Below are 20,672 nucleotides of genomic sequence, written 5' to 3'. Positions count from 1 at the left end.
AAAAAAAACAACAAACAGTCCAGCATGGAGTGCAGTGCCAAGTTCAGCAACTTGAAACAGGCCAAGAGCAGCATTTGGAATTTCTGTTTTATTACACATAGAATTATACTTTTTTTGTTTTCCTGTTAAATAAATTATAGTCAGTTGGCATTTCACACAAGTCATATGACACATTTTCATCGGTTTTGTAGTTATCAAATGAGTACAACAAGGGAGCAAAATTAAATTACACGGGCCCTCCTCTTGGATATTGTCATTTTGGGTTGTGCTCGCAACAAAAGGTGAAACGTTTCTAGCCAAAGACTGCTTTGATATCTTAGATTTTTAACAACATGCTTCTCAAGTATCTGAATATTTGGAATTGCTCTGTAATTACTTACCCTGGAGTATCTCTTGACACAGGGTGGATTCTCGTGGGCTGGCTCTGTGTGGCAAAGCATATGGAAGTGCAGTTTAAGAGCCTAAACTATGAAGCACTGCTTCAGTTTACAGAAATTCAAAGATTATGCCTCATCATTCGTTATTTGTTACCCCTGGAACAGGAAAAGCCACCACTTGTGAGTTCCCTCCTGGCTGTGCTGCCTGAAGCTCAGGCTTCCACAGCACACACAGAGGGTCAACAATTCTTTGACTTTCTTAAATAGACACCTGACTTCCCACGGAGAAGGGAGGGAAGACTGAAGTGCTTTAAATTCTAAAGCACCACCTCCAATTCTGTTTCGTGATGAACAAAATCTTATGGTACACACTTATTTAAAAATAGATTTTGAAATGCTACATATGGACTGAGAATGGCATTGGTTTATTTACCACCACATGGGGTGGTAGCAGCTTTAGGACAAGGAAAGGTTGGGAATTAATTGGTGAAGCTAGCATAGCTTTTTAAATATAAATAAGTATTTTTAAACACCTTAGTGATGTTTATAGATATTTTCAAACCAAACAAAGTACAAAACGCACACTGGCAGTCATTCCTGCCCAAACAGTGCCTGCATTTCCTGCACTGCAGCACAGGATGGCTGCTTACACCCACACAGGTGGAATTCCAGGGCAGGGGCAACATGTTCAACTCTGGGAGTGTGACCGCTTTATTGCATGTGCCACACGAATCAGAGACTGCAGATAACCCCAGTCAAAACACCTTCTGGACACCTAATGATGAGAGTCTGCAATGAACACCTCGTACTGTGAAAGCCTTTAAATGGGAACAACTCCAGCAGCTTCACTTACAAATCATCTGTGCAAAAAGTACAGTATCTCATAAATAAACTTTACCCAAACATTACAGAAAAAAAGCTCGGGGGGACATGGAGTATAAATACAGCGACAGCTGGGCTGCAAAATTAATTTAGGTATATACAGTAACACGCTCCCCATTTCTTTCCCTGGATGTACCTTGAACCTCCCTGAGTCCTTTTCCACCCTTGGTGACACGACGCATTCCCAGTGGCTCGCTCACCAAGAGCCACGGCAGCTCCAGCACGAGAAAGGTGGGCAGGAGCACCCCCCCCCCGGCATTTGCCACGGATTTATTTGAATAAATCACTGTACTTTGGCTTCCAAGAGCCCCCCGGTGACGACGTGGCCGTGGCCGCTCACGCAGCCCCCCACGTGTCTGAGGGAATCCGCTCCCAGGTAGGCCATCAGCAGCTCCGTGTGGCGGATCAGCAGCTGGGTGAGATCCTCGGCCAGGCTCTCCATGCTGGAGTACCTCACCTTCTCGAAGTCAAAAATGTCCTTGAGGAAGAAAAGCACTTGATCCTAGTGCAGGGGGGGGAAAGGAAAAACTTGTATTCATTTACAAGTAGGAAAAAAAAGGTAAGCAGCGCTAGCAGCTATTTCTGTTACGTGTTTCCTAAAAGCATCCATTTTGGTGCTGAGATAGAAGTGTCTAAAGGAGCCTTTGCACAAAACAGTCCTAGGCTTAAAACATTTCATAAGAAAATATTGATTTTTCATGGTTCCTTAGTGTTAGCCCTAATCTTAGGAAAATGGAAATGTTTATGCCTTTTTTTTTTTTTTAAATTTAGATAAGTGGTAAAGAAAAAAAAACAACACAAGTTGCAAACCTTGAAGAAGCAGCATAAGTCATAAAGGGAATTCCTAGGGCCCAAAAAGCCCCACGCCAAAACAGGGCTGATATGCTCACAGATGGCATAGAAATGTGCAAAAAATCCATCAGGCACCTGGGGATGTAAAAAGTGAAAAGTTACACAGTGGATTTAGTATAATTTTCCATTATTTAACAGTGAGTCTTCATGGAAGCCACACACGAGTCTTCAGGTGGGGAAAGGGGCAGGATTGGATGTGATTTGACTGTGAGATCATGCAGGGAGATGGGCTGAGAATCCTGGCATAGGCAGGTGGGATATAAACTTCATTACCTTGGAACTTAATTATCTACGGAGAAATTACTGCCACCACTGCTGACTGCACCTCAACTAGGTTGAAAAACCCTTTCAGTTCCAGTTTTTGCTTAAAACCAGATATTAGGGCCCCATGAACTAAATTTCCACAGTTGGAAAACTCCTGTCTAGACTTCAAATTCTTCAGAGCCCACCACTAACTTTGTTCCACACCATTCTGAAGGGCAGTTTACCTTCATTTGCTGTCTTTTCTGCTTCAGGACTGACCAACAGCTCGAAGCCACAGCCTAATTGTTAAAAGAAAAAAAAAAAAAAAAAGCAAGCCCAAATCATTTTTCATCTCAAAAGAACTCATGTGCAGAATATTGTACTTGTATATTTTGGGGATATCTCTTTTCTTCACTTCCAATCTTGTGATAACACGAAGTTTAAAACCACAAAACAGCAGCTGATACAAATAACTGAATTTATACCTAGTTCATACTTGTTATTCCAGATCTACCTTTGCAACGCTTTCTTTAGTTCAATTCAAGTGTAATTTGGCATCCTGGACTGATTTTCCAGTTACAACAGTCAGCAGTTCCCTCTCTGGGTTTAACTGAGGAGCAGTCTCTTCTATACCAAGGCACGTGCTCAGACATACATAACTATTTTAGATATTATGTGGAATGTGAACACATTGAAATGTCCTTTTTCACTTGAGCAAAAACATTCCTGCAATAGCTTCAGATTCAGCTAAGGGAGTTTTGCCCAAATATGGGCCTGGGAAATACAATATCCCACTATCAGCACTGGGCTTTTTCCCCTCAGAGCTTGTTCCTGTCCCCATCTGACTCTCCTTCACAGAGTGTTTTTTGCAGGACAAGTTGAAGTGTTTTCTTTGACATGTTTAATCATTCTCTGTGTTTTGGGGTTTTTAAATTGCTACTTTGAAAAACCTGATAACAGCATCTGTTTAATTCTTTTGAGGAGTGTTTCAGGTGCTCACTAAGTTATATACTGGAAGCTAAACTGGCCTTTACACAGTTTTTATCCTGCAGTTTTGGGATTTTTTCTTGTCTTTAGATTGTACTTTAAGGATACAAAGCACAGATCACCAGAACAGCCTCAGCACACACAGGAATTTCTATCAGAACGCTCACACCCCTGTTGATTGATCACACCATCCACACCCTGCAGGTGGATCAGTCTGAAAATGGCACGTGAATACTCACAGTTTCTTTAAAAGAGGAGTTTAACCAGCGGTTATTCACTACATTCTGTATCGATATGGGCGGATTTTCCAAATCTTCAAACGAATCCATTAATATGAAGTCCAGAACAACGTCATAAAAATTCAGGTTTTTCACCTGTGTTGAAGGAGAACACGATCTAAGTAACCCAGTTTGTGTTTCAGCACTGGAACTCAGCGTGCACCATATTCTAGTGCATTAAAGATACCACGTCAGCAGAGGAGAAGTTAAAAAGAAAAATTACTTTCTGATGGATGCCAGTTCTCTAAATCAGCAACACAAACAAAAAAAAAGAGCTGCCTTTCCCACAATTCTGAATTGTAAAATTGTATTTTTAGATTCGCTGGTTTTAGGGCCTATTAAGGGTAAAAGCAACTTTTCAGAAATTCAGACTCACCCCTCGAGCAGCGAGTTCCATTTCAGTGTTATCCCAGTGATCTGTTTGTTCCAAAAAATATATCATTTCATCAAAGACATCTTCGAATTTCTTTGGGTTCTGGAAAGTAAAAGCAATATCAAGCAAACTCCACAAGAGATGTGGTTTATCTGCAGTGGAAAGTGAATTCTGGTAGGAGTTCCATAGACAATAAAACATTAGTGTTTTTTTTTTTTAAAAAAAGGGTTTTTACCTTTCGTGCTTTCACAATCAAAGCAGACAAAATTTTTCTTCCACTTTCAGCAAGGAATATTCTGTTTGCTGTTTCTGAAAGAATGATCTAGAAAAGGGTTCAGAAAATATAGCCATGTTCATGCACAGGTTAGAATAGGTGACCTTAAACATTTCAATATAATTATAATTATTTAGTAGAGTGGGCAAGCTCCTAAAAAAACCTCTTGGTGCAAAGGTTTCCAAAGTTCATCATAGAACTGGGACTCCCCTCGGCAAATACATCTCAGAGCTACAGAAATGCAAAAGCAACATGAAAATATTTAATTACAGAACAAGTTCTCAAAACGCTTGCACAGAGAGCGCACTCAGTGCCAGGGATTTCAGTTTGGTTTAACAGGACAGACAAATCCCCCTGAAAGTTATTTTACCTGAAAATTATTTTACCTGAAAATTATTTTACCTGAAAAGCCTGGCGAATGCAGTGGAGCTTGGCAAGGAAGTCACTGTCCCCCAGACACTCAAACATTTCAGTCCTGCACAAAACAGAACAGTTTGCAAAGACCACCCAGAAAAGGAGCACCAGAAAATTCATCTCAGTCTTAATTCTTAGAAACAACACCTGGTGCGATTAACTCCTAAAAAAATGATTTCTGGAGAGGATGTTTTAATTTAATTCTTGTTTTTCTTGGAAACAGTTAAAAAGACGTCAATCAGTACCTCAGCACCCTGGAGTATATCTTGCCCTCCTCTGCCAGGTGCATGGCCTCTTCATACAGCGGGCAGTGGCACAGGGAGTCCAGCCCCAGGGTGTTCCGAGCCTCTCTGTGCTCTGGCAGCTGCCAAAACATCGATTAAAATTTATTAAAGAGCAAATCAGAGAGTTTTCCTGCTGAAAGATGGGTCCTTTTGTGCCTCTGCTTAAATGACAGGGCAACACTCAACTCATACACCACGCCTGGCAGGACTTGCTTCAGAACTCTTAAAATCTGAAAGCCACAGTTTCAAGTTTCAAACCTTAATTTTCTGTTTAATTCACCCAGGTAAGTCCTAAAATTGTCTGGTTAAATCTACTGGATCTTGAAGCTGTTAAAGGAAAATAAGTGCCAGGTCACAAAGTACAGAGTGATTACATCATGCAAGGCTTTGGGAGGGCAGAAATAGCAACATCCTCCCAGCCCTGGTTTTGTGCGTTGTTCACCTGCTAATCAGTTTTCTCTGGACACTTCAGCTCCAGGGTTGCATCTGCCAGTAAAGAGATGCTGAAATCACTGCTGCAAAGCACCAAACCTCTGCAACTTGCAAAAGTTTTTTAAGCCCGGGATTCCCAGGAATTTTGATTTCCTTTGCTACTCACAAGTTGTTTCTTAATAAATAGAAAAAAAAAAATTCTCAGCTGTGCATCGAGAGATGCCAAAATAACCACCTACAGGAATGCAACCAAAATAAACAGAGGAATTGTGGCTTGCTCCCCCTAATAAAAAGGTCACTGTAACAGTCAGCATTCCTGACATTCCCCTCCATCAAAAAGGCTGATGATGACCTCTTTAAAGGATAAAGACATTCAGAGAAAAGACTGTGTTAAAACACCAGAAGTAGCTGCAGGATGAGAGTGAAACACGCGGTGGAAGCTGGAAGATGGGATGGAAGAGAACACCTGAGATAGAACTTGAATAAAGTGAATTATGGTCCAGCTGAGATCTGCAAGAAAACACTGCCAGGGAGAGCAGGGAAGAGCTGCTGTCAGGAAGATGAGTAAATGTCCACACACACAACTCGCAGCCTGTTGTGACCACAACAAGTGGTGTCACGTTCTGCTTTCCTGCAAAAGGAGAAACTGCTAATCCTGGTAGGGGCAAAAATCACACAGCAGGATAAAAACCACGTATTAATTTCAGATTTCAAAGCTTTGCTAAACGTTTCTATCAGGGCATGGAGTTTAGCAGAGTTATTAATATTGTAACTGCAATCAGGGGTTTATGATGAAAGAACAACGGCCTGTTTGGCCCTTAGCTGAGATAAACCCAAAGCTGAGACAAATCCAAGCTCAGCTCTCTTAGCCTAAATGAAAACACTCCACTGTTTTGCCAGTGCAAGAACAAGAAGGTGAAAAAAGCAGACGAACAAGAAGCTACCTGATATCATCATGTCTAGAATAAAAACCACTGAAGGGACACATCCTGGCTGTTTCTGTTTGGTTGGTTGCTTTGGGTTTGTTTTGTTTTTTAAGCCAAGCAACTCACCTGAGCATCTTCCCGTTCCTGCAAAAACACCGTGAAAGTTCAGGGGAAAAAAAGGAAACAACCAAAATGTACAAACTACTGGGGTTTACAGTTCCTCTCAGAGTTAAAGCAAGCTTGAACTGTGGTCTTGTGCAGATTACAGGAAAGAGTAAGTGGTCTCTGTAGATAATATCTGTGTCAGGAATGAATGCCAGGCACCTCAGCAACGTGAGTGACTAAATCAAGGTAAAAACTGTGCTGTGGAAAACCAAACCCTCTGACAGACAGTCGAGTGATAACTGCAAAGAACCTGCATGCAATTGTCTCTTAGCTGCAGTGACATGAGAGCAACATCTATCACAAAATGTATCTACTGACGCCTTTCCTGTTCTTTGGAGAAAAGTGCTGCTCAAGAGATCCCAAGAGCAGATACCCCTCACTCACAAAGCGAGTCCCTGCCTGGGAGATGCTTCCAACACTTCAAGCAGCAGGTTTTAGCTGCCAGGCAATATCCTGTTACCCAAGATTGTTTCTTTATGTATCCCCTGTGCTCTTATCCAGGAAGATTAGACAGATGAAGTGTGTTACCTTGTTAGGGAAGTTTCCCTGTCCCTGGCACTCCCACTCCCAGCTCCAGAGACTTTCTGAGGTTCCTGCACAGCAGAGGCTCCACTGACCCAGTGGGAGCCCCACTCGACTCCCCACAGAGTCAGACAAGTTTCCCTCACCTTTCCCCTAACAAACCCCTGTTTCCTGTTTAATAATTTCATCTCGGTGCAAGAATAGAGGAAGAGCTGGAGCTGGAGCCTCCACACTGTGCATGGAACACACCGAAACAGGCAGCTGTCAACCTCTAATCATTTCCTCTCAAACAAACAAACAATATACCAAGCCTTCTGCACACATCTTTAAAGGGTGGTGAGGCAGGAGGGGAAGATGAACAGGGAAATGCAGCTCACAGTGAAAGGAACTACTACAGCCTCAACTCACTGCTTCTTCTCTCGTGAAAATCTGGTGTATTTTTTAAAAACAACTTCTGTCTAGGAGCTGGGGAAACACTGTCAGTGCCCCCCCAAAAAAACCCAAAAGCTGCTTACAGCTAAGCCTAGACAGCTTGGGTTTTTTTTTCCCATAAGAAGAACGCATTTTTGCATACAATGACCAGCAAAAAATGAGGATTCTTCTGTTCATTGTTCAAGCAGATGGATGAACCTCTAAAAAAAAGCAATCTTTCAGCCTTACCTCAGCTGTGGAAACAAAGGAGTCTGTCGATGCAATGCTCAGTGTGTCCCGAAGGCAGAAATCATCCCCGTTATCCTTCACTGTCACGTCTGTGTTTTTATCTTTAAAATAATAATAATAATAAAAAAAGTTTATTAGACTCCATTTACACCTTGAAAGCGTGTTCCATGCATACTTGAACACAGTACATAGACAACTGTGAGAGTAAATTCCCTTTATGACCCACTGACATGTGTCAAGGTGACTGCAATTTTCTGCCTTCGAAGTGGACTTTCAAGCATCATCCACAACCAGCTGGGAGAAGGAAAAAAACACTTGCCCAGGTGGGTTTTCCCTTTTCCTTTACAGACTTCTGTAGATCCATCTTATATTACTTTGCTGTGTGGATCTAAGTTTTTAATTGGCTGTGTTATGTAAGAAGTGCTCAGTGTTTCAGTCACCAACAAACACTGTTCTAACTGAAAGTCCATGAATAAAAAAACACCCCCAAGTTTTTGCTTCACTGGAATTGGTTTCATTTTCTGCTTTTCATGCCTGTTTTCACAGAAGAGCAAGTGAAGTTTCTCATCTTCGCTGCATCCTCTTTCCCCAAAAAGCTGTTTTATTGAAATAACACCTCCAGGAGCATTTCCTAGAATTCTTAAAGCCTTTAACATAACTGATATTTTTTTTTTGGCCTAAATTCACCTGCAATACAGTTTCCCTCAGCTCCCCCTTATTTTACTCTCAGATTTCAACTGCTGCACTTATTCCCACATCCAAGGTTTCACTGTCACCACACAGAAGGTCAGTCAGTCAGTCAGTCAGACCTTGGCTTGATGTGCCCCCACACCACATTCCCAGTGGAGCAGATGCAGATTATTTTGGGTTAATTTACCTTCAGACACTACACAGGCGTTGCTGAAAGTCTGTTTTATTCCCAAGAGTCAGCCAGAGCTGTTGCCACGGCAATATTCCACTAAAAACACCATTCCACAGCAAAGTGGCCACCTGCCAATCCACTGGAAGGGTTTGCTCATCACCTGAAGAGCTACAAATGCCCACGACTCAGCTCTTACTTTGGTGGTGGCTGTGGTTTTATTGGTTATGGACCCGGGCTGACAGCTCAAAAACTGCATATAACAATAAATATCCATCTCTGAGAGTATTCACTGAGGGGAAAAAAAATTATTAAAAGTTTGGACAAAGACTTTACTAGATCAAGCTAGGCAAGCTGACCCCACAGCGTCAGGGGTTCTTCTGCAGGTCTGGCATTCAACCTGGGCTAGCTTACATGAAGCTCCAGAGATGATAAAACCTTGAATACATCTTTATTTCTTGAAAAACTCACGATTCCAAGTGTTCTAAAGCGGCCTGAAACTCTCACCCAGCCAGGATGTTTTTAACATGTTGGTCAGCTCAGTAGGGAATATCTGTGTTTTCACTCAAACAAAACCCAACTACTACAGAAAAAGGCACAAAATTCGCATGTTATGCCCCGAAAAAATATAAAAAATTAAAAGAAAGTGGGTAATGCTGAGTGAAATAACACCTTTGGCAAGTGATTTGGACATACCAAGCACGGCAAGAGAACATTCCTGGACACCAGAACAGGAGGGAGGACACACAAAGAGGCTCCTGGAATGAACAGCTGCAGATGAACCCGCCCAGCAGCGCCTGCCACTGCCCCCACGCTCATCCCAATCCTCAGGGATTGGAATTCCTTCAGGGATGGGACACCAGCAAGAATGGGAGCCCCAAATATACCTCACTGATGGGAGAAGCCCAGCAGTTATTTTGGGTTCACTTCTGCTGGTAAAGAGGAGGAAGGAGAGTTTCAGGTGTGACAGTGACAACAGGAACTGCCATCGAGGCTCGTGGTTGTAGTGCCTTAAAATGTGGTTATAAAGTCAGATTAAGGGCATTAAAAAAATGGAAAAATATGGAGGATTGCTAATGCCTGTGAAACTAATCCTAGCTTTATAAGGCTTTGCAAACAACTACCTATTAAACATTAAACAAGATTAAAAAAGTCAAGAATATTTATCTTTGCTCTGGTGGGTTTGCATGGTAAGACAGAGCACAGAGCTAACTCTCTAAACTCTCAGAGCAAATTCCAACCTGAGAGATGGGACTGCACCCAAACTAACTCTGCAGCACCCCAGCAGGAAGCATTCACCTTCTCATCACGTGCTGGAGCTCTGAGGAGTGTTTGTGCGTTATCTTCCTGCCAACCCTGACTGACACACGGCTCCAGCTGCCCAGCCAGCCTGGCACTTACTGAAGCATTTAAAAAGGGAAAGCATTTACTCACAGGCCAAGAACTCCCTGGGATTTTAACCATTAAAGCCAGGGGTTCCTGTTCCACCCATCCTCCACTTCAGTGGAAAGTCACTGCAGTCAACACGTCACCAGCAGGAGAGCGAGAGGAGAAAAGGAGGGACTTTAAAGACTCCCAAGAGGAGAAAACCTTGCAAAAGAATCCACTTGGGAGAAGTCAGGACCCCCCAAGAGCAGCAGGGCCCAGTGCTGTGCCAGCCCCAGGGAAGGAATTACAACCCCCCAGCTCAGACAGCATAGGAGCACCAACCAACACGCTGCAGATCCACCAGAACGTGTCCCAGTCCTCCAGCAGGGCACGAGTGGCACACTGGTGTGTCACCCCTGCTGCTGCTGGAACAGCCCAGAGCAGCTTTATTTACATTTATAAATAGTTAGAGCTGAGAGTGTTGACCGAATGATCATTAAAATATCATTAGTCCAGCCAAGCAGCTGCTTCACATGGAGTCCTACAGGAGGCACTGGAAAGAAGGGAATTTTCTGTCATGTCATATTTATAAGGAGAAAACAAGCCCACCCTTCAGATGGCACCTCCTGATGACAGGTGAAAAAGGGCAAGCCGAGAATAGGGCAGGGCATCCACCCAGACCATTCTGGGTTTAAATTACGTGTTTAAATTCTCCCACGACACAAATATCTGGGATCAAGGATCTGGGATCATCTCACCCACCTGCACATGAACAAAGCTGCATTTCAGAGTGAAAATGCACTGCTTTTAAAATATTTAACCAAATCCTGGGCTCTGCCAGCATGTTCCAGGAGTTAAATGTGTCTCAGGGTTCTTCAAATCACATCCTTAATCAAACCTCAGCAGCTTCCAAGCAGGGAATCATCTCCTGGGTTTGGCTGAAGGCCAAGTGTTACTTCCTTGGCAAAAGGTGACTCAGCAGAGCTTCCAAAATTGTTTCCAAGGTCCACATAAAAGCCTTCCATTTACCATACACTCACACAAATGTAAAGAGGCCCATTTTCCAAGACACTGGATGCTCACCTAATTAGCATTATGCCAACCCTGAGATGCTCTTCATTCACTGCGTGCTTTATTATTTATTATTTATTACTTTGATGCTGTTCTTCAGAACAAAAGTTGATTAAAAGCTGAATTAAAAGCAGGTGTACAGATGACAGCAATACATTCTCCATGAGCACAGAATGCTTCAAGAGTTTAAGAGCGCAGTCCATTCAATTTACACACATGAGCAATAAAACGCACATCAAATTGTCTAATCCATGGACACGAGTACATTCACCTACAGAAGAGTGTTGGGAAATATCAGAGAGGTTTGATATTCTGCAATGGTGATAAATCCAATGTTTCCTTCAAGATTTAAATCTGCTGATGAATTTTCCCATGACTTCGACAACCGAGCCGGAATATTTTCCGATAGTCGCAATTTTTTATTTTTTTTTTTTAAGCCCAGGAATTATCAAAAGGATAAAAATACTTTATTGCAGAGCTGTCCCTGAATCACTGCAGGATGGTTTTATCACCACACCAAGCCCTCAAAATAGAAAGAGCTCTCAGCACCAGGAGCTCTGCACTCCCAGGGCAGAGGGGAGTAAACAAAACGTGCTGCTGGATTGCTGCAATCTGAATTTTGAGAGAATAAAGCACCACCCGACGTGAATTTTAGAACCTAAATTAACACATCAGCTGTGCTGACAGCTGGGAAATCAGCCTGGTAAACACAAACATGTGTTCACCTCTCTGTTCTGCTGTAAACTGGCACAGCTTTTCATTTCTTCCAAAATGTAAACTGATTATTCATAACTTCACATTATAAGGTTCTACACTTACACAGGGTTATAATTTTATACAGCTTTTCTTTACCTCAAAGCTCAAAATCTTCCCTGATTTTAAAGTTTAAATCCTTATTCTTTACAGGAAATCTTCGTTTCTGACCACCCTCGGGGCGATGGAAAAGGCCAAGAATAACCAGCAACTGCTGCTCAGCTCCTGGAACTTGTTACAACCCTAATTTTTTAATTTATTTTTATTTTTAACAAATTAATTTCCTAATTTGCTATACAAAAAAAAGGAAAGAACAAACAGTTTACTGTTCCAGCATAAAGATTATTTTGCTGGGCCCAGCACAAGGCTGTGGGACCATCCAACAGGTTCTTGTTAAGATTTTAAACACAAGAAAAAAAGACTGATACCTTCTATCCCTCTGGACCTTCAGTTTACTAAAATACACCAATTACCAGACAAATTTAAAGAAAAAAAAAAAAAAACAAATTAAAACCAGGGTAAGGTCGCTAAATGCTGATACATTGAAAGATGGCGACTTTAACTACACCTGCTGGAGTAGCTGCTGATGGGGGGCCAAGCTATCTGCAGATGGGCACATTTTAAATAGTCCCAACATATCTGCAAGTGGAACAGGGGCAGCTTTAAATAGAGCAGAGCAGAGAATACAGCCTGGTGTGATGGACATGTGCTCCTGAGCCAGCTCCAACCACAGCACTCCGCTACAATCAGCATTATCAGCTGAGGTGGGGCCCGTGCGCTCACCAGGCATCCCACAGGGAATCAGACAATTTACACCAGCTTGTTAAAAAAAACCCCAGAAGTTAGTCTGAACCATCAAAATTGAAGTAAACCACATGTTTAACTAAAAACCATTTTAGCAAACAACTGCACAAACACACGCACAAAAACTGCATGAGAGAAAAATGACACATCAAGGATAAATTTTGCTCCCCCCGTTGTTACTGTTCACAGAAGCTTTGGCTCTAAACTTTCCACAAAAACAGATTTACTCCCACTTACAGTTTTACCTTTGCAAGAAGAAAATTTTAAGACATTAAAAGGCCTTTAGGAATGAAATGCTTATCCCACCCTCACTCCCTGCCATCTGCCTGCACTGATTTTTCCCTGCCTCTCCAGCATTTACACTCCCAAGGTGTATAAACACACAGAAGACAAGTGCATGTGCAGCCTTTTTAGTTAAGAAAAAGAATTTCTGAGCTGTGACTCGCGAAGAATTTGTCACAGGAACACGAAAAAAAAGAGAAATTAAAAAAGCAACTTCCTGCCTCTGGAAGCCTCTTTCTACTTATCCAATAAACCACTTCTCAAAGTGCAGGCAAGTGCTTATTAAATCAAGGTGAAAATGTGGGGGTTTTTTAACAGGGATTTAAAACCGATGGCCAGAGAGAAAGGCAGAAGAGGGAGGAAGTAATTAAGAGTTTGCCCGGGTAATTGGGGAACCAGGAAGCTGCTGCTGAACTGAGGGGGTGGGAAGGAGACAATTGCAGCTGCTCTGAGGAACAGCAGGAACAGTTGGGACACTTTTTGTGAGGACTGAGCAGGGAAACATTAATTTAACGGAGTCTGGGAAAGAAAACCACGTGGGTGAGGGCTCAGCCAGGAGTTGTGGTGTGGACACAAAGGAGACAGAGGTGCCATTTAAGGAAAAGCCAGGGGGTGTATAAATAGCTGCACACTCGGATCCAGCAGCAGAGCAAATGGCAACAAAGGCGCTCAAGAAGCAGAGACAGGCTTGGTGATGTCAGGGGAAGTGTCGCTGTAAATCCCTGTCCGCACCACGCTCCAGGCTCAGCCACCCTGAGCTCTCCAGTGCTGCTCACTGGACACTAAAACATCACTGGAGCCACTGCTGGAAAGGTCTGAGCTTAAGAAAAAAACACAAAATATCCACTCCAGGTAATCAAGCACTGACACAGAGAGACACACACTCTGAATATTATTATTTTTCAGCACCGTTAACTTGACTGCATGTCCATGCTAAGCTACTTCGCATTTTTAGAATATTGGAGAACATGCCTTTAAAGGAAATTCTTAAATATTATTGCTTAGGGAGGACACACTATCCCATTCAAACATCTGCACTTGGAGTGTGCTCTGTTGCGAGTCAGAAATCGGGAGTTCCACCCAGAAGTCAGAAATCATTTAATGTAAATTTATCTGCAAGGAGCACAAATCAAGCAGGAGTTTTCCAGCTGGCATAAAAAGTTTCCCGACTTTGAAATGGATTTTATAGGATGTGCTAGGAGAGTGAATTATTACAGACTGCTCCTCTCCTCGCTTTATAAACAGAATTATAAATGATAAACAAATATTTCTTGGGCATACTCAAAACATGCTACACTCAAGCTAAAATTTTTCCAGGAACGTTTTTGAGGCAGGAAGGAAAACAGAGTTATTAATCTACGTTAATCCACGGACAGTAAGACATTATAGAAGTCGGGATTAATAAAATATATAAAAATGAGATTTCAACAGGTTCACTGATTTTTGGTGTTTTTTTTTTTTTTAAGAGCAGCAGGAGAAAAGGTTCCTAAAATGTGAATCAGTTCTCCCAAACAGTTTTTTTTTGTCACTGGGTTAAAGGCTGTGCTTAATTCTCTCCCAAATGCCAGACATATCTGGCAGTGTGAGAAGCAAATTAAAAAAAGAACCAGACAAACCTTTCAACAAAACCCTCCCACAACATAGACCTTTGGGAGGGATTTTCCTGCAGCAGCTCCAGCACTTCATTTGTTTTAAGCTGCATAACTGACACACAATAAAAAAATAAATGTATTAAAAATTCAAATATGTGCATTGATTACTTTTAATATTGTCTGAAAATTCCTGGTGGGCTCCCCACGCTGATTCCCAGCACAAAACTCACCACTGTTTAGCCTTACCTACTTTTTTAATTTTCATGTCCAGAAGTATTTTTTTTCTATAGAAATCCTCTTTTATCCTGCTGGTTTATACGATAACTCAGCTATCTAAAATGCAAGTTTTTTCCAGGGCCTGTATTAATCATTTATAACTCAACCACAGCTTGCAGAGTTGGAAATTATTATGTGCATTTTTTTTTTAAGTTATTGTGTTAATAGAATTCTACCCCAGGGAGAAAATTTATTTGTTTATACCTGTATCTTCTGCACTGCTAAAAGCTGAATAATTAAAAATATCTGAGTATTCTTTAATTATCAGAACTGTCAGGGCAAGTAAGAGAAGAAAAGGAGGAGGAGCAGCACCTGTGACCAGCAGGGGACAGACAGAGGGTTCAGGAGTTTCAGAAGTTGGACAAAAAACTTCACAGAAAAAGCAGAAAGTGAGAACTTGATAAATTTTTTTTACCTTTTCCAGTCTCCTCCCTGAGCAAATTTGGAGTTCATTATAACCCAAAGGTTATAATGCCCTAAACTGTAAGTTTTTATCAACTTCCAGCTCTACAAATGACTTTACAGTCAACAACACAGTTGTTAAAATTACAGCATTTGATTAAGTATCTGCCATAAAAAGTAAACCTTTCCCTTAAAGCAGACAGGAGTGTAAATAAGTGCTCATGTCAGTGAGATTTTTTTAAGATATTTGGAACTAAATTGGGATTTCCCAATCATTTGGAACATTGTCACTTTCTAAGATTACTGAATAATTAGTGAGAGATGAAGGTGCTTGCTTTCTCTGCCTTCTTTGAGAAGTTTTAGGTGTAAATCTCGCAGGATTTACATCAGCTGCCTCTTTTGCCACGAATTATATTCCTTCCTACAGAGCACAGGACCCTTCATTCATAATAAAGTAACAACACCCACTCCAGAAATCACAAATTATTCCTAGGAGAGATAAAATTCTCAGAATATTCTTGGCAAACAAGAATCCAGTTATCCCACCTAAAAAAAAATAAACCAAGAATTCAAAATGCTTGCAGAGTAGCCAAGCAAAACAATAACTAAACACATCACGTTAAGTTCCCTTTGAATGCCATTTTATTGATTTTTTTTTTTTTTTGAGGACAGGAATTCTAAAACGACACATTCGAGTGGGTTTCTGCTTTAAGGATTAATTGCACAGGTGTCTGTAAGTGTGTCAGAAAGGCAGCTGTGACCCAAATTTAACTCCCACCTTACTCAGAGCGTGCAGGATAGGAGAGGGCAGTGCTGCCACCTCGTGCCAGCCCTGCTGAAACCCAACAACCAGCCCTGCACCCTTAAAAATCTGGCAGCTCTTCGAGCCCAGAGGTTTCATTTTTAATGATGGGAGAGCACAAGGGGTAACAGTCTTGAACAGCTACCCAAACTAATCCCTTAAATAAAAATAAATATCAGCGCTTAATCAGCATGGCTGGCAGCAGCTCCTCATTTTGTTTGCCATTCCAACAGTTTAGTCACTCACAACTCTGATTAATTCCAACCACCAGGTATAAGGGCTCTGATAATGATTATTAAGCTCAGATTAAGCCTTTTTGGTACAAAAAATGGTGACAAACCACACACAGTTTGACAGTTGAAAAGATGCATAAGACTTCTAAAACACTCTTATACCCCCATGCTACAAAAAGGGTCTAAATAATAATGGATAAATAATCTTACTGGATAAATATTTAAATACTTTGCTTTCAATCCATTGTTATCTAAAATACAACCACTTCATCAAACACTACATAATAATGGCAAGAACGTGAATTTTTTTTTTTCCTGTTGACTTACAGATAAATATAATTCTGCCCAATGGATATTTTCAGTTCCACCTCCCCCACCAGGATCCACCAGCAGAAGCGAAAAGGCTGTAAATCAGCAGCACTCACCGATATCATTTGCTAGAGCAGCAGGATCAGAGACCCCCAGGGTGGCCTCGAACTCCTCCTGAAGGCGGTAAGCTCTCTGGAGGAGAGATTCCAGCTTGTGAATGAATTCAGCACTGATGATATCCTGCAGGGAGGCAGATATTAGGAGATTTCCTCCCCATTTACAGTCTGCAAGGCTGCTTTGGGAAAAATCTAAGCATGTTAAGCCCTCTAAGAGCAAAGGGGTGGGCACATTAATCCCCTACAAACAGCATGGGAACAGTCAGGTGAATATTTCAACTCCACACCTTTCTGAGCACACGTTTATTTTATTTAGTGCGATAAAAATCAAATCTGAATATTAAAATACTTTTAAGTCACCTGTGATGTTTACTGCACTAGAAAAAAAAAGCCACAGGTGCCTGTTTGTTCACTTCAAAATATTTGTAGCATTTTGTTCTCCTCCACTCCTATGAAATAAGTTCAGGCATGTTATTTGTGAATATGCACAAATTAATCACCTTTTCTGAGACCTAGCTTTGCTAAGCAAATAATCACAGAAGAAAGAGATGAGCCAAGAGATTATGTGCAGAGAAGTACTTGATAACTCGATAATAATCCACAAGCAGACGCTGATGCATCAGTGGCAACTGCCAAAGAATAAATAATGCTAATTCCCTTCCTGTGCCCTCCTCCAAATAACCAACCAAAAAGAAATCCAAAGGAATGAAGTCAGATGTGCTTTAAGTGCAGCACCAGTAAACTGGGAATCCAATTAATTCTCAAGTTTGCTAACGGAATTTTGATTTTAAAAGATTCAGGTAACAAAACACGAGGCAACAAAACACTGTAGGGGCAGCACCAGGGTGCAGATGGAACATACTCACTTCCACACTTTCCTCTGCAATGGCATCTCCTGCTCCCAGCTTGATGGAGCCGCAGATGGCCTCATCCTCAGCCTGCCTGCTGCGGAAGGTGAGCGCCTGCTCCCAGCGCCGCAGGGCCTCCTCAAACAGCTCCATGCCTGGGGGAGAGCAGCACCAACCAAGCCCACATCAACCAACCCCACATCACAGGGCATCTCGCTGTTTCATACAAACGTCCTCAGACACGTGCCAACAGCACACTGAGACAGAACACCACAGGAATAGTGTGTCTCGCTTCACCACAAACCCAAGAAGTTATTTACGTCCACTGCTGAAGATTCTTATCCTGACTTACCCATCAAATACAAGTTTTCAGGTGTAGTCACCGGAATATTGACAAGCTTGATGTCATCTTCATCTGCTTTGTCCCAGGAATTGGAATTGGCACAAGCGCAGCTGTGACAAGAGGTGGCACTCTGAACCTTAAAAAAAATAAAAAAATCAAACACAGATTGTGAAGCGCTGTCACAGAGAGGATCCCTAGAGCCACATCACACCCCAGCCACCTGCCTGGAAGATGGTTTGACTGGGGGAAGGACAACTGGCACCTCAGCATCTCCAGCCACCCGTGCAGCTTGCTCAGGGAAGTTCCCTGGCTCAGGGAAGTTTGGATGCACGCTCAGTGCAAGTCAACAGGCACTCAGGAGCCCTGAAACACTTTCACTCACCGAGGTCAGGCTCTGGACCGAACCAGAGTACTTGCTGAAAAGTCCCCCATTTGCATAGATACAAGACTGAGATCCCTTTTCCTTGGCAGAGCTCAGAGAAAGGGTCAGGTTTTGTCGACTGCTGGAACAGCTGGAACCTAAGAGAGACACTCATTTGATTGCAAGCTCCCACAAACTCAAAACTTCACATCCTTTGCAATCCTAACGAGAATCAAATTGAATTTACTCTTCTCAATAAAGTCCAGTTTAGAAGCAAGCAACTACTCTTTTATTTACAGTTCTGTGTGAGAAATTACACATCAGAACAGTCACCATCCACAACAATAACTGCGTATTGGAGCACAATTATTTCCCTATTCTATATAAAATTAATCTGCATTTCTCAGTGTTAAGCTGCATCCATTCCTGAGGTCTTTCAGAAAGCACTTTGAGGGGTCTGTCAGCAGAGCCTCAGACACCAGGGCTGGATGACCTTTAAAGGTCCCTTCCAACCCAAACTATTCTATGATTAAAGGAAAATAAATGATTGATCACTGTGCACACACCCACCCCCTCACAGCCCTTTTCTTCCTCTCCAAGAGACCAACACCAACAACAAAAAATCCAACTTGGGGGTTTCCAAAATGTACCTTTCTCTGAATCAGCTGCTTTGGTGCACTCCAACACCAGGTGATTTGGTTCCCATGGTGGCACTTTCTTGTTCTTCTTTCCACGTCTCCTCTTGAAGTGATGGGCCAGAAAAATCACTGATATTGCACTCACTGCTGTGACTGTGAAAAGCTTCTTCAGCCCAGGGGAGAGCTTTACCTGAAAACAGGTGTGACTTTGGTGAGAATATCCACCCTGAGAGACAGTTTGCAGCACCAAGAACTATAAGGTACACTGCCAAGCAAATAACTTTCTAATAACCCTTTTTTGTTTGTCTGCTTGTTTTTAATTTCTTCTTAACGCCAGGACGATGCAGGGCTTCAATTAATTCTCTAACAGCAAAAGAATGCTGGGAAGGAACTCACCCCTCCTAACTACACAATTTCCTGCCCTGTGAAAGATCCTAAGGCCAACATTTGTGTGGTGTTTCAACTCGGGGAAAAAAGATGCATTTAAGTATATTTCTCTAAATAAACAGTTAAAAACAGGTTTTGAAAGCAGAACTAATATCTACTAAAAACACTATTTGTATTTCTAATTATAAACTTTTGTGTAGTTATTCCTGTCAATCATTCAGCATACACAGAAGGGGAAAAAAATCCCCAGGGCCATATTTTGCACACCCAATCAGAAACTCTTTTTTTCATCCTGTGTATTACAGACTCCAGGGCCACCTGTAAACAGCAGCAGTGTGATGAATGGAGCTTTGAGATTTCCTTTGAAGAAAATCTCTCCAGAAGTCAAATGGAACAAAGAAAACCAGCATAAAGGAGTGAAGGTGTTTAAAAACCAGCCTGCTTTTAAAGAATCTTGTTTTAGTCACTGTGGCCCTTACTTCACCAAATAAAAGTGACTCAAAAACTAGAATAAGGGGTTTTGTTTTACATTAATGAACTAGCATTCAGATTAATCTGGCAAGCAGCACCGGCAACCTAGAAAGGATTTCACGCCACACTGGATATTATTATTCAAAATTTAGTGAGTTAGGTTTAATTTTTGAACACCCCAAAATTCAACAGGAAAAACAAAACTCAAGGATTTTGATATTTGGTGAGAATCACTGCACTGTTACAAAATGGAGCCACACAGACACTGCAGGTAAAGCAGATGGGTGAGGAGGTACCAAGCATTTATTAGCAGAAAAAGACAAAAAAGCCCTGCTTATGTTAGTTCAGTGTTTTGAACAAACTGAGCCCCAGGGCATTCTGCACAAACTTAATTCACATCAAGCTCACAAGGGCAAGTACAACACTGCAATAAACGTCTAAATGTATATCAAAAGCAACGGTATTTAGCTAATATATTTATTACCTGGTTAAGAGAATAATACCAAGAAAGGGGGAGATGAAACACCCTCAAAGCTGCCGTCTTCAGAGAAAATCGTGTCTCAGCAACACCTTCTTCTGACATGGCTCCTTCTCTCCCATAACCTCATCAAGTGAAACTCTCTCGAAAAAACAATCACAGACGGTCTCCGGAAGGCTCTGTCAAACCAAGGATACACACCAAGTTATGCAATTAGAAAGCCCCCGGACAGTTTTCCTTCTGCCAGCTCGAATCTCTTACATAACAGGTCCACGACTTGTTTGATTGATGCTCTTGAGTGTGGGCAAGACCGAGCGAGGAGACAGCAAAATAAACCTGCCGGTTCAGCTCAGGGCCCGTTCTGGGCGGACCTGCAGATGTGCCCGAGCTCCACAGAGGGCTTGGCTCACTTACCACATCCTCCAAATCACGCACGGCAACAACCCCGCTCCTCAGATCGCTGCTGTCGGAAGGCCGTGTTTGCCAGCTGGAAGAATTACCAGCCCTGAGAGCAGGCAGGGAAAGTTCACGCCGCCCAGAGCTGCCGTTCCTCGGCGGGCACACCGTGAGGGACGAGCCCACAGCCTGACGCAATGACCGCCCAGGGCGC

General features: G+C 42.2%; 1 protein-coding gene across 1 annotated transcript; it reads right to left on the bottom strand.

Moving 5' to 3' along the window:
* Positions 1 to 1,542: 1,542 nt before the first annotated feature.
* Positions 1,543 to 20,186, bottom strand: MIGA1 (mitoguardin 1). Its single transcript, XM_027908222.1, has 15 exons — positions 20,069 to 20,186; positions 18,739 to 18,916; positions 18,110 to 18,246; positions 17,737 to 17,863; positions 17,403 to 17,539; positions 16,537 to 16,660; positions 7,670 to 7,770; positions 4,926 to 5,044; positions 4,666 to 4,741; positions 4,228 to 4,311; positions 3,996 to 4,094; positions 3,581 to 3,715; positions 2,600 to 2,653; positions 2,070 to 2,186; positions 1,543 to 1,761 (listed from the first exon to the last, which is right to left on the bottom strand). Exons 1-15 carry the CDS (start codon positions 20,165 to 20,167, stop codon positions 1,543 to 1,545), a joined length of 1,806 nt encoding a protein of 601 aa, XP_027764023.1. The 5' UTR covers positions 20,168 to 20,186.
* Positions 20,187 to 20,672: the final 486 nt, after the last annotated feature.

This window comes from Empidonax traillii, unplaced genomic scaffold (genome assembly GCF_003031625.1).
Source record: "Empidonax traillii isolate 1590-97213 ecotype Southwest subspecies unplaced genomic scaffold, ASM303162v1 scaffold1658:size157713, whole genome shotgun sequence".
In the NCBI taxonomy this organism is placed as follows: Eukaryota; Metazoa; Chordata; class Aves; order Passeriformes; family Tyrannidae; genus Empidonax; species Empidonax traillii.
This window is presented reverse-complemented; position numbering and strand designations above follow the sequence as displayed.